Source organism: Stigmatopora argus, chromosome 14 (genome assembly GCF_051989625.1).
Source record: "Stigmatopora argus isolate UIUO_Sarg chromosome 14, RoL_Sarg_1.0, whole genome shotgun sequence".
In the NCBI taxonomy this organism is placed as follows: domain Eukaryota; kingdom Metazoa; phylum Chordata; class Actinopteri; order Syngnathiformes; family Syngnathidae; genus Stigmatopora; species Stigmatopora argus.
In genome coordinates, this window is record NC_135400.1 from 7,727,178 (window position 1) to 7,743,870 (window position 16,693).

Here is a 16,693-nt window from a genome sequence, read left to right on the forward strand (position 1 = left end):
TTAGTTCTTCTGGATATCAATCCCCACTGTTATTTTCCACCGAAGCTCTTTAGTTGTTTATTGTAATCTCCTTAAACAACATCTTAAAGTTATTACGTCTCCATGTTGTTATCATGTAGCAAGTAATTCATAAATACAAGATAGCTATACGCGTTAGTTAATAATACAAATCCCATTTCACGTGTATGTCTGACAAAGTAACATTATTCCATCAAACTTGTATGATTATTTTGAAAATAGCCATATCGCAAATAATTGCATATTAAAAATAGAGTGTCAAGATCGTTTATTTGGAATTTATAGAAAAATTGTTAGCCACGGTTTTGAATGTGGTAATTAGGTGTGGGTGAAATAATAAAAATCATAGTCATTGAATGTTTGATGCTTATGTTGTAATTATCAGGACATACGGAGGCATGTATTGACATTTCACAGTTACAAAAAATATATCAAATAAACGTTAAACTTAACTCTAAATGTGTCTACCTTTGAATAATATTGAATTTAACTAAAAATGTTTTCTAACCTCTTCACCTCTGCAATATCCCAATTCTCTTTAAAGCAAAAAAAACCATTGTTTTCTATTTAATGTGGAAAAACCCATCCAGAAAGTTTTGAATGAAAATCCGGGTGGGAATATTCGCATCAGTTCCGACCCCCAAATATTCCTGTTATCTTCTACTGTTGCATCATTCTCTCCTTTCCTGGTGTCGTCTAACAGGCATCACAATGTTGCATCACATCCCTTCTGCTTCCCATTAAAAAAAAAAAGAAATACACAGTCCTTCTTGAATTATAAAACACTTCTTTGTCATCACCGTGGCCCAAGCTGATTGTTTGATCTTGAGCTTTTTATTATAACTGATCTTTCAACTTGAGCTGCATTGTCTGGTCCTCATCATCCCTTATTTATTTTCTTCATTTTATAATTCAGGTGAAATGGAGGAGCTGGAATCCCTGTGGCTGACAGGGATCTGCCACCACGAGAAGAATGAAGTGATGTCCAGCCAACTGGATGTGGACAACATGGCGGGAGTCTTCTACATGCTGGGCGCCGCCATGGCTCTGTCGCTCATCACGTTCATCTGCGAACACTGGTTCTACTGGCAGCTGCGTTTCTGCTTCATGGGTGTCTGCTCTGGTCGTCCTGGCTTTGTCTTTTCCATCAGTAGGGTGAGATTCTTCATTTTTGTTTCAAGTTTTCAGGAACTGTGTCCTACAGCACAGCAGAACAATGATCTATCTCTACAAAGTTTTTCAGGGCGCAAAAGATCACTTTTTCCCCCCGCATTCTTAATCATTTTAATAGTACTTGAGATCTAAGACAAAGTGTAAAAGTGTATCTCCTTATTATCTATGATTTGCAAATGCCATTCAAAAGACCACCGATTCAGGCGACTCTGGCCCGGTGACAGCTGAGATTGGCTCCAGCACCCCCGCAACCCTAATGAGGATAAAGCGGTTCAGAAAATGCAGTGGCGGTCCGTGAATTTTCTAGTGACGCCTTCAGCTATCGGAATCAATCCAACCCTTGAAAACTATTTTATGGCTATAAAACCTCTACTGCAGCTACAGTTGCGACACATAAAAAATCTTCAATAATAACCTCATACAATTGAAATATTATTTAGGAATAAAGCCATATTTTACTCACCAATAATCCTTTTTAACTGTACACAATATCCATCCTCCTTTCTTTCCTCCTTTTCTATCGCCATCGAAGCTAATGCTGAAAGTCTAGCCTGTCCTGTCGTATTTCTGGCATACGTTTTTATTCGATTTAGTGCTGAAAATGTTCGTTCCCGGTTGTGACAGGCTTGCTTGCTTTGGAGTTGTCCGACCTTTCTTAATGATGTCCAGCTTTTTTTCTTGAAAAGTCCATCTTGAAAATGGCTTTCACAGAAAATCTGCAAACAAATCAATTTCTTCTCCTTCAGCCATTGCGGGTTGACAAAACCGCTATTAAATCAACACAACAATATATTTGCTTGTGCAGCTCGCTCCAGATACAGTTTGTTAGCTCTGGCTCGTCCACTCTATCACTAGCCAATCATAGTTGGTGAAAGCGATGACGTATCACTACGCCTGTGAGAAGGCAATGACATATCCCTACGCCTGCGGGAAGGCCTTGGTGTCACCAAATCGAATTCTGATTGGTTAAAGCAACATTCTTATCAACGCTTCTTTAATACAGCAGAGCCTGCAGAACTGATTGTGAAGGCAGATTTCTGACCCTGGCAACAAATAATGGCTGAAATGTGGTTGGTTAAATGCTTCAATATGAAAACACACATCTGGAAGCAGTGCAACCACGGGGAAAAGCAATAAAAGGAAGCTAACAGACAATTTGTAATTATTTAATAAGTTTTTATGGACAAAATATAATTAACATCAGTCTGTGATTCAGATATTTCTTAGGCCAGCAGAGAAGGCCTTGAAGGCCCTGCCGGGACACCACTGAGAAAATGAGATGAGATTCAAAAGACCCGAGTTGTCCAACAATGCACAAAACGCTGCAAATAAAACATATATTTTTATTGACATTGGTTAAAATCAAACTAGAGTACTAATAGTGGCTCGTTTCGCAACATTTGCATGTAACGTCACTATTCTACATTGGAAAAAAAAACGTTTTATTTTAATTCAATGAACTCTATGGCTGCCATCCTTCCCAGATGTTTGCTAGTGACAAACAAAGTGAAATTCACAGCAGAAGATTTTTTTAACTCATGTAGATATCAAAAGCTTCCCGTTTGTCTTGATACAAAGACCACCGTGTTGTCAGTGGAGTAAATATTTGCAAACTATTCAGACAAAATCAATACACCACTCATGAAAAAAAAACTGCCTCACAACTGTTGAAGCTGCATGACTAGATCCCAGGAGAGCAAAGTGTCCCTCGGCGTTTGATTTTTATTCCAATTGTTTTGACACAGCTCCGGTGTAATTCATTACGCGTGGCTCTGAAGGTGACGCACCGCAGGCTAAAACGCACGTGGCTAATTTACGCCATGGGGCCACAAGCGACTGCTCCCTCCATTCGGTTGATATGCTGTTATGGTCACACGCGCGTTTATGTCGTGAGAGAGCAGCAGTAGAAAAGACATCCTGCATTCTTTTATCTAATTTCCACTGTAGGGTTAAATGAACCCTTTCAATGTCATTGACGATGATGGATGTCCAATCACGTGGCTCTTTTCTTCATTCTGCTGTGAATTTAAATCAGTTTGGGAGTAGTACATGTCCAATCCATTTGAACTGGGAGGGTGGCAGCGAGTGCATGTTTGTTCATTCAAACCTCCCTGATTGGACGTTTACAGCTGTCACTGGCAGCCAATGACAGGACTTTTAACTATGACATTTTTTTACTGTGAGATTGTGTGTGGAAGAGCAAAAAAAATTAAATGAGAAATTTTAAATTATTTCAAATATATTTTTAAAAGAAATGTCATAAATAGGGGGGGGCAGCTTTCTGTGTGGCGTTTGCATATTCTCTCTGGGCATGCATGGGTTTTCTATGGGTACTCTGATCCCTCCCACATCCCAAAAACATGCATGGTAGGTTGGGTGAACACTCTAAATCAAGGGTGTCAAACTCGGGTTGGTTCGCGGGCCACATTAACGTCAACTTGATTTCATGCGGGCCGGACCATTTTAGATATAATATTTAGATTTTTTTTAAATAAATTGATTAAAAGAACTGGATTAAAAGACCTAAATATTCCGTTTTTTATAGAGCTAAAACAAAGTTTATTTTAGCTTTTTTATATATTTTTAGATTTTACAAAATTATTTTTGAACTAAAAAAAAAACTGAAAAAAAATGATTAAAAAATTACAATTATTGATTTAAAAGGGGGAAATCAGGAAATTGTATATACATCTATACTCTTCATTTTAATTTGATCCTAAAACAGAAAGTCTGCACTCATGATTTACTCTCCTGGGCCACACAAAATGATGCGGCGGGCCAGATTTGGCCCCTGGGCCGCCACTTTGACACATGTGCTCTAAATTGTCCCTATGTATGAATGGTTGTGTGAATGTCTACTTGTGCCCTGTGATTGGCTGGGAACCTATTCAGGGTGTCCCCCCCCACCTGCTGCCCATAGTTGGCTGCGGTGGGCTCCAATTTTTGGGGGGGAAATATTTGCGGGCGTGAGAAAATAGGTGTGAGACTGGCGTAAAATGCGTGAGAGACGCAATCAATGCGGAGAAATGCGTCTGATATTTGAGTTAATTTGCAGAGCAGAATTAGTGAAATGTGCTTTTGTGTTGAATCCCTTAAGATTGGACAGCTGGACCTAATGTTGTTAACATTAACTTTACTACCATTCTGGAAAAAATCTGGCATTATTTTTTACTCGACAGTACATAAAATCTGCTAACATGGCAGGTGACATCTCATTTCCCTCTTTTTTTCAGTACAGTTCTTTTTATGATTGCAATATAATAATTTCTTTGAGAGCAGACATGATCGGAGACCCATTTTGTTTCGTGTAACGTTCCCTGATTGCTCTGGTTTGACACAAATTACCTCCATCTCTGCTGCAATGAGGCAAGATAAATGAAAGTCGCATGTCCACATGCAGAAACATCTAATCTAGTATGTAAAAATATTCAGGGGGAAAATAATTCATTGAGCCATTCCTAGTAAAAAAGAAAACAGTTGATGGAAACGGTGTAAATTAGAGTTTATTATCTTTGTAGCTGCTTGAGTCACAGCTTTTTGTCTCCTTTCCATTTACTTGACCGTTTTGGTTCCCCTGCCTTCCTATCTTCTTTCGTCTTTGCTGCTGCTTTTCTAATTTCACAGCTCCATCCAATAACCTTTATTGTTATTGCAGCAATTAACATTTGAGCTTCGGCGTGTAAAAACGAGTCATCTGTCACACTTGGTGGGAATCACGTGACTTCATGGTTGGTTAGTCTTCCCTCTTTTCGAGCAGTTTGATAGCTTTCTTGGCTCTTTCCCGCCGGCTAGTGTGTTCCTCCAGCCTCAACCTGCACCATTGCAGCAAATTAATTAAAAACATATTGATTAAATGACCCCTAGTGAATTTGGAACAATAAATATATTAAGGGCTTGTAATTGCTCCTTTTTTCCCTTATCCTTGTCACTTTCATTCACCAGAGTAGCAGACGGGCACTACCAAATTATGATCTGCGGCTTGTCGTCATTTTATATGCACTTGTACACAGGGAGCGGCTACTTATTTGTTGATTTCCTGCATCTCTGTACCGGCTTAATCACTTATAGATTTTACTATGATCCCCTAGAGCACATGTGTCAAAGTGACGGCCCGGGGGCCAAATGTGGCCCGCCGCATCATTTTGTGTGGCCCGGGAAAGTAAATCATGAGTGTCGACTTTCTGTTTTAGGATCAAATTAAAATGAAGAGTATAGATGTATATTAAATTTCCTGATTTTTCCCCTTTTAAATCAATAATTGTAATTTTTTAATGATTTTTTTCTGTTTTTAGTTCAAAAATAATTGTGTAAAATCTAAAAATATATTTAAAAAAAAGCTAAAATAAACTTTGTTTTAGATCTATAAAAACTGAATATTCTGGGATTTTAATCCAGTTCTTTTAATCCATTTATTAAAAAAAATCTAAATATTATATCTAAAATGGTCGCGCCCACATGAGATCTGGTCACCATGAATGTGGCCCGCCAACCAAACTGGGTTTGACACCCCTGCCCTAGAGAAAGAAAGGCCACTGTTATTGCTATTTGCCGAGCCCACCTAAATAATCAGCTACTGGTGATTCAAGTCCAGCTGTAACGTGTTACATTTTTGTGTTAGAGCACCTGCTGCCTACAAAGCCTGTGATATCTATTACACTAAACTTTTTACAAAGCCTGTGATATCTATTACACTAAACTTTTTACAGATACCCAATCCCGTGTTAACCTTGACCATTTTTGTGAATACACGCTCTCACATACTTGGCTATACTAATATTTCCTTGCGGTCATGTGTGCGATGGTTCACGGCGGTACGGAGATTAAAGTATGGGTTGTAAATTGTCTTGCTAAAATCCAAGGTTTTTTTTAATCATTGACTGCCATTGAAGGTGACTGAGGTCCAATTCATTTAAACTAGGAGAATGAACATGGCTTCATTCGTTGCCATCCCTCTCCATCAAACTAAAGAAAGTGTTTACAGCAGGGATGTCAAATATGCAAGCCTGCGGGTCGGAAGTGGCCCAGTAGGGTTAACCCTAACCCAAACCCAATGAGTTAATAGAGAACCTTGAAATGCCCCAAAACCAACAGGAAGTAACCTTGAAATGCCCCAAAATCAGCAGGACCTGACAAACAAACAAGAAGCATGCTGGAAAGTCCTTAAAAAATCGGTTCCCGGACAATTCGTCGCCAGACAGTTATAATAACAGACGAACTTAGGGTTTCGTTAAGAGGGGAGAGATTTGTTTTAGTTGAAGAGGAAGATATCATTTTAATGGCAACTGACACTAATCTCAATTTATTGGCAAAAAGTATGCACTGGTATAGAGTTGATGGTTGTCAGGTGCACTATCGAACGTAGCGTCGCAAAACCAGTGCATACTTTTTGCCAATAAATCGAGATTAGTGTCAGTTGCCTCTTCTACTAAAACAAATCTCTCCCCTCTTAACGAAACCCTAAGTTTGTCTGTTATCATAACTGTCTGGTGACGAAGTGTCCGGCGACGAATTGTCGGTCGACGAAATGTCCGGTCGACGAACTGTCTGGCGACGAACTGTCCGGCGACGAATTGTCCGTCGACGAAATGTCTGGTCACGTAAAAATCAATAGGAAATGATGGAAGTGGGAAAAAAAGTGAAGCAAAATGAATTCATTGCCTGCTATTGATGATGTCCAATTCACTTAAACTTGCTCTAGACACTAATCTTGTCGCAAGTAAGTTAACTTTTTGGCCCAATCAAAACTTTTTGTAGTATCAAAATTTTAAAATAAATCATGGTTTGAGCACATCCACGAATGTTAGGGACAAAATCCAAAAAGAACATGCTTCGCATGAGTTTTTGGAATAAGTTGGAATGATGTAAATCAGTCAAAGCATGTGGGCTCTACACCGTGCATAAAAAGATAAAAACAAGAGAAGAAAAACGTTTGGTGTCTTTATATTTACCATATTCATTGATCACTGTGAAATTTGCGAAAGCAATTTTTTGCAATATTCCTGGAAATATCTGTATAAGCTAGCAAAAAATGGAGCACCCACAACAAGTAGCACAGGGACTCAATGATTCATGCAAGTAGATGTGTAAAGATTGACAATTTAACAGCACAAAATGACAATTCTTTGATAGCCATCTGACCTTTCACCTCCTGTTGGAGTTGTGAAATTTGCAAGTTATTTTTGCTCTCCAAAGTGGACATAGTTTATCTATCACATCCTTATTTACGTTCGTCTAGGAATACCGACTAAAATCATTATGTTCAATTGATTTGTGCCTTAACTGTCCCATCTGTCATGCCTGCTTTGCTCTCCTTTACATTCCATTATATCGGAATATTGTATCACACATCAGCAGGCTCAAATGAATCCCTTTATCTTTTTTTTCACTGTAATTCTCCACTGCCTAGTCGGTTAGATGTTTCTCTTTGCATGGTGATAGCTTTGTGTCTGCTGACATTGTAGGCAATTTGGTGGCGTAATTTATTGAAAATTGTTCTACCAACTTCTAATGGCCTTGATGAAGTGTATTGACTAGTTGGCCCCAGGGGTTTTTACTCCTTCTTTGCCTTTATTAATCACCGGCTCTCTCAGGATAATATCCTTTCTTCAATCCCATCATCCTCACTATCACAATTCTATGTCATCTTGCATATATAGGGTTTCGTACTCGGAAAGTAATGGTTTATCATATTACAGTATAGAAAATTAATGACATAAATGAATATTAAAGTATATTTTCTATTATCTAATCACACAATGGATAAAGTGTAATGATTCTGTTGTTCCGATCATTTTTTGATTATAAGGCGCACCCAGCAAATTATACAAGAAAACTTTATTTGTTTGTATACAATCCACATTGGACTATAAGAAGTAAGTGCCCTCATTGTGGTATGGGGTACACCATGTCCCAAATAATAATAATAAATAAACAGGCAGCTCATTTCTTTAGCCTATAAAAATCCATAAATAAGCCACACTGGACTGTGAAGTTAAGTAGCGGTTCGAAAACTATGGTGTTTATCACAATGTTTCCATGGACTAGTTGGTAACAGATTCTAAGCCTAAACCTATTATATTTGATATTTTATGCATTGGATTATGCAAGTAATTAGCAAAATAGTTCAAGTTTCCTGACATTTGTCTGATAATGTCATGAATGGCAACAATCTTTAAATGTGAGTTACCCCAACACGGCCTGCATGAGAACAACAACAAACTATAATATTAGGTGTTTTTTTTGTTTGTTCTGTTTTTAGACAGAAAAAAAGAAAGTAAACGTGACATGAGTTTTGGGAGGGCCGTTGGAAATACACTTTAAAATATGCCGTGCATTAACATCTATGTATTCTTGTTGGACATGATATAAGGATTTTCTTTTTGTCACCTTGTTTTTGTTTCCCAAATTTCTTAAATGTTCATTTTTTAATGCTGCTTCTGTCTCCATTTTCCCATACAGGGCATATACAGCTGCATTCATGGTGTACAGATTGAAGAGAAAAGCAGCTCAGCATTGAACTCTCCATCAGCTACCATGAACAACACTCATTCTAATATCTTGCGCCTCTTGCGCACCGCCAAGAACATGGCCTCCGGGGTGAACGGCTCGCCGCACAGCGCTCTGGACTTCATTCGACGCGAATCTTCCGTTTACGACATCTCGGAACACAGACGCAGCCTAGCGGGTCACTCGGACTGCAAGCAACCTTACTTACCGGAAGATAACATGTTCAGTGACTACATCAGCGAGGTAGAGAGGACGTTTGGCAACGTCCACATGAAGGACAGTAATCTGTACCAGGATCATTACTTGCATCATCATGGTTCCTCACTTGGGCTGAGTGGACCGCCTCCAAACCGGCCACATAGTTTGGGAAGTGCCAGTTCCTTGGAAGGTGGCATGTTTGATTGCGATAGCCTCGGAGGTGGGGTGCCGCCTATTTTCACCACGCAGCCGTGCTCAGCGCTGACCCACAGAAACATGAGCAAGTTCGATCTTTTATCTGGACAGACTCCACCCTCGGGCCAGGGCTTTAAGAGCGGCCTGCCTGACTTGTATGGCAAGTTTTCATTCAAGGGAGGTAACTCGGGTTCCACCTACATCACCGGGCCTACGTATTGTGGCGGCAGAGCAGACGAGGATGGAAATATACGATCTGATGTCTCGGATATCTCCACGCACACTGTAACCTACGGGAACCTGGAAGGCAACGCAAAGAAACGCAAACAATACCGCGATAGCCTGAAAAAGAGGCCGGCCTCCGCCAAGTCCAGGCGCGAGCTGGACGAGATTGAGTTGGGCTACAGGAAAAAACCTTACCATATCAGCCACCACCACTATCACAACCATCGTTCTGCCTCACCACCACTTTTGCCATCAGACCGTAAGCGCGGAGGCGGAGGAGGAAATAACGATACAAACTATCTCTTCAGAGAAAAAGAAAGCGTCAGGGACTTTTACTTGGACCAGTTCCGCCCGAAAGAGGGTGTTCCTCAGTGGGAACACGTGGATCTGACCGAGGGCCCCGGAAGTAGAGATAGCGGAGTACCAACTTGCACTTCTCTGGTTCCGGTGGAGGACTTTCTCAAGAGCAAACCCAAAAAGTCTGATTCAAAAGGCGGCGGAGGATCTGGATTGGCAGGAGGAGAGTGGGAGTGCAGGAACTGTCGGTCTGGTGCAGGAGTGAAGCAGATGTCCATGCATGGAGGCGGTGGATACGGCGTCGGTATGAGCTGCGGGTCGTCGGGCGGCGGAGGAAGTAGCCGCCCCAGCTCCGCAACCTGTATGCGTTGCGAGGGGTGTAAAAAGACAGGAAACCTCTACGATATCAGCGAGGACAATAACCACCTTTTGGAACAGATCGGTGGCGGCGGGAATGCCGGGGGAGGAGGAGGTATGGGTGCAATCCCCCAGCCGCAATCGCAAGCCCAGCAGAGGAGGAAAGGTGGAGGATTTGGAAAGCCGCTCAGGCGGCAACATTCGTACGACGCCTTCGTCGACCTCCAGAAGGATGAGTCGGGCGGCATGGGGAGCATGATGGGCGGCATGGGTGGAGTTGGGGGAATGGGCGGTCCTGGTATGGGCGGAATGCTGCCACCCCCTCGAAGTGTTAGCTTGAAGGAGAAAGAACGCTACATGGAGGGCACCAGCCCGTTTGCTCACATATTTGAGCGTCACGGGGGCTCTGAGAGAGAGAGGGAAAGAGACAGGGACCCTTCGTTTTATGGAGGAGAGGGCCGATTCGGTGGCCTGTTCAGAGGAGGCGAGGGCCTCCACCGTCGCTCCGTAGGAGAGAGAGACATGAGAGACCGGGATAGGTCTTTGATGGAAGGTAGCGGCGGGGCAGCATTCTCTTTATCCAAATCGCTTTATCCCGACCGGGTGAACCAGAACCCCTTTATACCCACGTTTGATGATGACCAGTGTCTCATGCACGGGGCAAAACAGTATTATATGAAAAAGCAACAGCAGCAGCAGCAGCAACAGGTTGCCAAAAACAGCCGAAGTGACTTCAGGAGCCAGCTGAGCACCACATCTTATCTGCCGGCTTCTGCCACGACCGGGGTTATGTCGAGCGTGTCCCCGCGGTTCCCGAAAGAGCTCAGCCTCGGCGGGCTGAACCACCACGGCTCCATGCTTGGGGTCGGTCCACAGCGACCCTTCAACGGAAGCAACGGCCATGTCTACGAGAAACTGTCCAGCATTGAGTCGGACGTGTGAGAGATTGACTGGATTTTAAATCGAGAATGGAATAGAGGTGTGTAGTGTCAGGAGATCAGGGATGTTTTTAAAGACACTGTCCACACACTGCATCTCTATCCCATACTGAGAGTTTAACACAAGCTGGGCACGAGAGGCCAATGCGGTGTCAGAAGTAGAATGCAAACTTGATTCATAGAAAAATTTATATTTTGCGAGCAAACCTTGGTAAAAACTAAAAAAAAAAAACTAAAAAAATCAGGAGACTTTGTTGAGGTGGGGGTATTTGACACCCATCTCCCAAATGGCCAAAGCTACTCTACTTTTATGTCCAGACAAAGTCAATTAACATGGCCCTGCCAACCTGGAAAATGCACTCAACTAAAGCCTGGCATTTCACCCAGCAGTGAAGCCGCAGTCAACGCCACTTGGCCATTATCGCTCATCTTAATTTGATATTGGACGCGCGATCCTGGTGAGACTTGACGGCCGCCTGCGAACTCCCGCTGAGCGCTTACGAGAGAAGACTGCGAGATCGGAGGGGTGAAGCCAGCAGCCCATCTGGGCCTGCGTCCTCTCGGAAAGAAGACATTGTCGCAGTGCCAGACTGGCAACACGGATGACTTCTGCCTCCCGTTCTCTCCGGAGACATCGTTTCATCGCTCCTTCTCAAACTAGTCCCACTCCACTCCCATTGTTTTCCCCCGCCACCCTTGCGCTGTCCTCCCCGACACCAAAAGATTCATTTGCTATGAGAAATACAATCATGAATGACATAAGATATTCTTCTGAACAGAAAAAAACAGGGTACAAGATCAACAGTAATATTAATAACATTGTGAACAACAAAACTGATTGTAATAACTCTGCTTATAAAATCTTTGTTTTTATCGTTTTACGTTCACTTGGTGTGATACTCCATCCCCGTTTTTGTACTGGCTGGTCGTGCAACTTTTTAAGCCAGAAAGACTGAACTCTTTAGTTGTGGGATATTTGACTTGATATGAGTACCGTCCATTTTCTTCTCCTTAAGAGATCTCAAAGACTCCTACTTTATTAACGTTTTGAGATATTTCAAATCAAGTGAATATAGACTTGCATTTTTAGTCCGAGCCTGAGAGCTACAGATGCTGAGAGAAAAGGATGTGCCTTAATGGTCTCCAATGGAAGTGTCCTCCTGTTCACACGGTCATGCAGCGACGCCAATACTTGGTGTTCTCTTCACGTTCGTGGCGCCGAAACTGCAGTAAAAAAATTTTTACAGGCGGCTAGAGATGCTGCCTGGCAGTGGTTTAGATACAGGATGCTGCAGAGTTTTATAACTTCGTAAAAAAATGATTTTATGAACCTGTATGCCAGTTCTATTCAGGATGTCCCACACTGTCTTGGAGTGGCCCACTTCACAGCACGGCGGCCTTCTACTTAGCTTCTTTTTGATTCAGGTTACATGGTAATAGTCACCACCTGTTTGGCCTCTTAATCGTGTCACATATGACAACATCGATCGTGTCCGTGGTCCGGGAGGCATATTGAACTTTGCGCAAGAGGGGGAGAATGTTGCCCTGTGACAATGATAGTCATAATATGTTGATCAGAGGTGTATGTCTCTTTGAGAAAAGCCGCTGAGGTATCAGTTTCAGCTGATGTAGATATTTTTTTTAAAGCTGGCAAAGCCTCATTATTGCACAGGACCTTTACTTAGTGTAGGTTCAGGCACTCAGTAGACATGCCTTATCATCCCATCACACCCTCTTCCCTTCACAGGAGCTGTGTGCTAATGACTCATCATCTAACAGTTCAGAATTTGAAGAAGAAAAAAAGAATGAAAAAATGCCTCGATTAGCTATTTAAAGGTTTGATCTTCAATTAGCTGGCGGTGTCAGAAGTTCAAGGGCTGCAAGAGATTGCGCAGGAGTGCTCAGCCAAGATTGGAGCTGCTGAAGTGTGCAGAGTGCTGACATCTATCTTATAACCTCATCTAAATACACCACTGTTATAGGTGTGTGCGTGTGTGTGTTGCGCGAGTGATGATGCAAGTCACAATATGGCGATAATAGCGCTGTTTTTTTTTCCAGACTTGCTGATTACTATTCATAAATTCATAGGTAACGATGTGATCGTGAGATTGATAGAGTTAGCCTTAAATCTGAACACCTCCCATACAACCATGACTACAAATAAATAGACTCGGATCTCTGGAATTTTTTATATGTGCACATTTTCAGATCAATCATTACCCGAGAAGCAAGTAAGATGATTGGAAACGACATGAAAAGAAGAAAGAAACACTTTGGAGATGGCATCTCAGTCGGTATTAGTATGTTAAGCTTTTATTGTATATAGTATATTCCAAATCTCTTTTCACTTTGTACAGTAAACAGACAGACAGGATGTAACTTTCAAAAAGTTTTACATACAGTAATTTAAGATATAAACCAAGAAAAAAATACATGGACAAAAAATGTAGTTAAGACATCAGTATTACTCATTTAAGTGACGTATTTCAAACTCTTTATTTTACGCTCATGTTACGATAGTTTACCAATCCTTATATGGATTATGTTAAGGCTTTTTCTGATTTTCACTCAAGTGTTTTAAGAAATTGATCATTTGCCGTAGGTGTAGATGTATGGTGACATAAAAAGGGGACAATTTAGTTTTAGGTCTTTATTAAGTTTCCCTTGAATTGTGTTAGATTCTCTCTTTTTCAAGCGCAATTCAAGTATCGACACATTTTATGTAATACAATATTACATGTATGATATTTGCAGATAAGAGCAGCATATCGTGAGCTTTTCATTTTAGGCAGCGATTCTTGTTCAAAACTTGGGACATAATTGCGTTTTGCTTTGGAGTTTTGTTTTTTGTTAAGCTGGGCTTTAATGGTGATTGCACACAGAATTTAGAGCCATCGAGGGCCCGGCCTATCCTGTTCCCTCTTTATCATTGGGATAGACATCACTGTGGTAAAGAATGACGTATGTACATAATGTGTATGTGTGTAGAACACACGAGCGCACACCAGTGTTGATGCTGTTAATATTGCTGAGAGGTTCAGCACAATAATGTGGAAGCGATCATGTTCAAACTGAAATGCATTGGTGCAACCCCTTGTGAAAATAGAAGCATTTAGTCATTTGCCACATTTTGCTATGCTTGAACAAAGTCAACTGTTGATTCATTTTTGCTCAGATTAGTAGACTGATTAGCTTTGAATGTTTGGTCATTTGCTTTGACTACCGTATTTTCACTACTATAAGGCGCACTTAAAAGTTTTAAATTTTCTCCAAAATAGACAGGGCGCCTTATAATCCAGTGTGCTTTATATATGGAAAAAAAATCATTGAGAGTGCGCCTTATAATGTGGTGCGCCTTATAATGTGGTGCGCCTTATAATGAGGTGCGCCTTATAGTCGTGGAAATATGGTAGTCTTTTTATTTGGGTTCTAATAGAGGCCCCCTTAACCCATTGGCTGCAATTGACAGTGATCGGCATAGTCGCAACGGATTGGACGTTGATTGCCATCAATGGTAATGAAACACGATCACTCAATGCCGACGTTCCCAGTTGAAATAGTTTTTACTCCTAAGAATTTAACCCAAGATTAGAGTAGGTCTGTTTTCTTCAGCTGCTTTGAAGGATTCGACTAATGAAAGAAAGGAAGGACTAACAATGTCAGATGTTTACAATTACTCCACCACGAGAAAGTGTCTCAAAACGTGACCGTGGTTGGACGTATAGGTAGTGTACCGTCAGATTTGTTGTTTTAGCATGCTGTTTTCTCATTAGCAAGTTACTTTCTGCTTCATTGAGAGTGAACAACGGATTGAAGAGTGCAGGACAATTCCATTAATCCAATTTTTGCTAATGAAACTTAACACCCGATTCTAACCAAAGTTCAGCGATAACTCGTTTTCTCTGCGCCACCATCATTTCCTCCCAGATTTTTTTTTAAAAACAACAATCTTGGTGGTTGTCTATCATATCTTCTTTTCCCCACGCTACAAAATCACTTGGTGCCCTTGTAATTTTGAGGCTAGATGAGGGCTAGTTTTCTGCTACGGTTGAGGAGTCAAGGTGTATATGCACCTATGATTGAGCACCTCTATTCTGCTGCCAGCTATTGGCTGCTGGACAGTGAGTAAGCTGCCTCGTCACAGGTTTTTGTCTCACTTCAGACCAAATTGGCCTGGCTTCTCTGCACACATTTGTTTGGAGGCTTCTTGTTGACAAAAACACTGTCACTTTATTTTTTTTAACAATGCACTGTTGAGTTACTAAAACATTGTGAAGCTGGAGGACATAAATGTCAACCTAGCTGACATCCTTGACAAAGAATGTCAGTTCGGTGTTTTCCGGGGCAATTCCTCTTAATCATAAGTACTTGTAAAAAGCACTTTGTTTTTAGCACTTGATTTTATCACAAGCCGCCAGAAAGACATATACTGTGATACTACATTACTCATTTGCTGGGAACTTTTACATGATAGTAATGTTCGAATCCCGGCATGTTCTTTACAGAATATCTTGAGAAATAGTTTGTGTGTATGTTCAGTGCTAATTTATAATTTATCATGTTGCTGATTTATAATAAAAATTAGGCAATGGAAGGGGTTGCTACTAAATGTATTTCACATGCAGAGTGAGTTTACAAAAGGGGCTCATTTCCACCTGATTTAATTTACTGTGGCTCAACAAAATGTAAAATATAAATAAATACTATCAATTGTATACATAATTCTATACTTACACCTTGCTCTTAGCCACTCGTTTCTCTTTTTGTGGCTCTTTTCTTTGAAAGAATACCAACATGTTTACACCATGAGAAAAAACATTTCACAAAAAAACAATTTATTGTACAGGTTGTGTAAATACCAATAGGGACGACATTAACTTTTTGTATGAAATCAAAGTAATCTCAATAACAGAAATTAACCATGTCATGGCAAAAACTGCGAAAATACATTATTGTGGTACTTCTAATAAAGATAAATACCGACTTAATTAAATAAGACTATTCTTTCTCTTTGTACATGAACAAAATGTGTTGAGTATTAATAATAAAAAAAAGCTATAAGTTTCATGCAACTGGTGCGGAGTCTTTTTAAGATGCCGTGTTTGTTATTTGTTTTTTGGAAGCAGAGGAGAGGCGTGCAGTAGGAAGAGGGGCCATATGGTGGAGCGGGTGGGTCTGGGTCTAGCCCCTCCACCATCCACATGGCTGCTGGCAATCCACAAAGCTTTGAGTGATGCCATCAAGGCCCCTCGGGGGCTCTCTTACCCGTCTCTCCTTCCCCTTGTACAGCAACACTCAACAGGAGTGGTCTTACATTTCCGTATTAAAAAAAGATTGAGGATGTATTTCACAAGGAGGATTTGCTACTCTAGAAAATCCCATTTCTGGAGAATTTGTGTGTGATATTTTGCTTACCCATTAATTTTAGTGCATTTCCAGGTCACTTGTTAATTCATTGGCTGCCGTTGACGGCGCTAGATCTCCAAATCTGTTCTGATTGGTCCTGGTCAAAATGAATTGGATGTCTTAGCGCCGTCAATATTACTGAAATATGAGCATTCATTGTCATTCTTCCCAGTCTATATGAATTGGATGCCTATTGTTGTCAATGATGGACAATCCTTTCATTTTGGAGTACTTAAAGGTCACTTTGTGTTGATTTTAGTTCATTTCCTGCACGTTTTGGGGCGTTGTGGGGTGACTTCAAGTACATTTTGTATAATTTTGCACAGATATGAAGTTTTTCTGAATCACTTCATGTACGTGTGGGCAGCAACTAATACTAC

At 41.0% G+C, this 16,693-nt stretch overlaps 1 protein-coding gene across 3 annotated transcripts in view; it reads left to right on the plus strand.

The window, feature by feature from the left end:
• grin2ba (glutamate receptor, ionotropic, N-methyl D-aspartate 2B, genome duplicate a) overlaps positions 1-15,974 on the plus strand; it is a 133,202-nt gene extending 117,228 nt beyond the window's left edge. For all 3 annotated transcript variants that reach the window (XM_077618510.1, XM_077618511.1, XM_077618512.1), the window contains 2 exons: positions 935-1,173; positions 8,650-15,974. In XM_077618510.1, the coding sequence (XP_077474636.1) occupies positions 935-1,173; positions 8,650-10,911 (2,501 nt within the window). In that variant the 3' untranslated portion in view covers positions 10,912-15,974. The remainder of the gene's footprint in view (positions 1-934; positions 1,174-8,649) is intronic.
• The last annotated feature ends 719 nt before the right edge of the window (positions 15,975-16,693 follow it).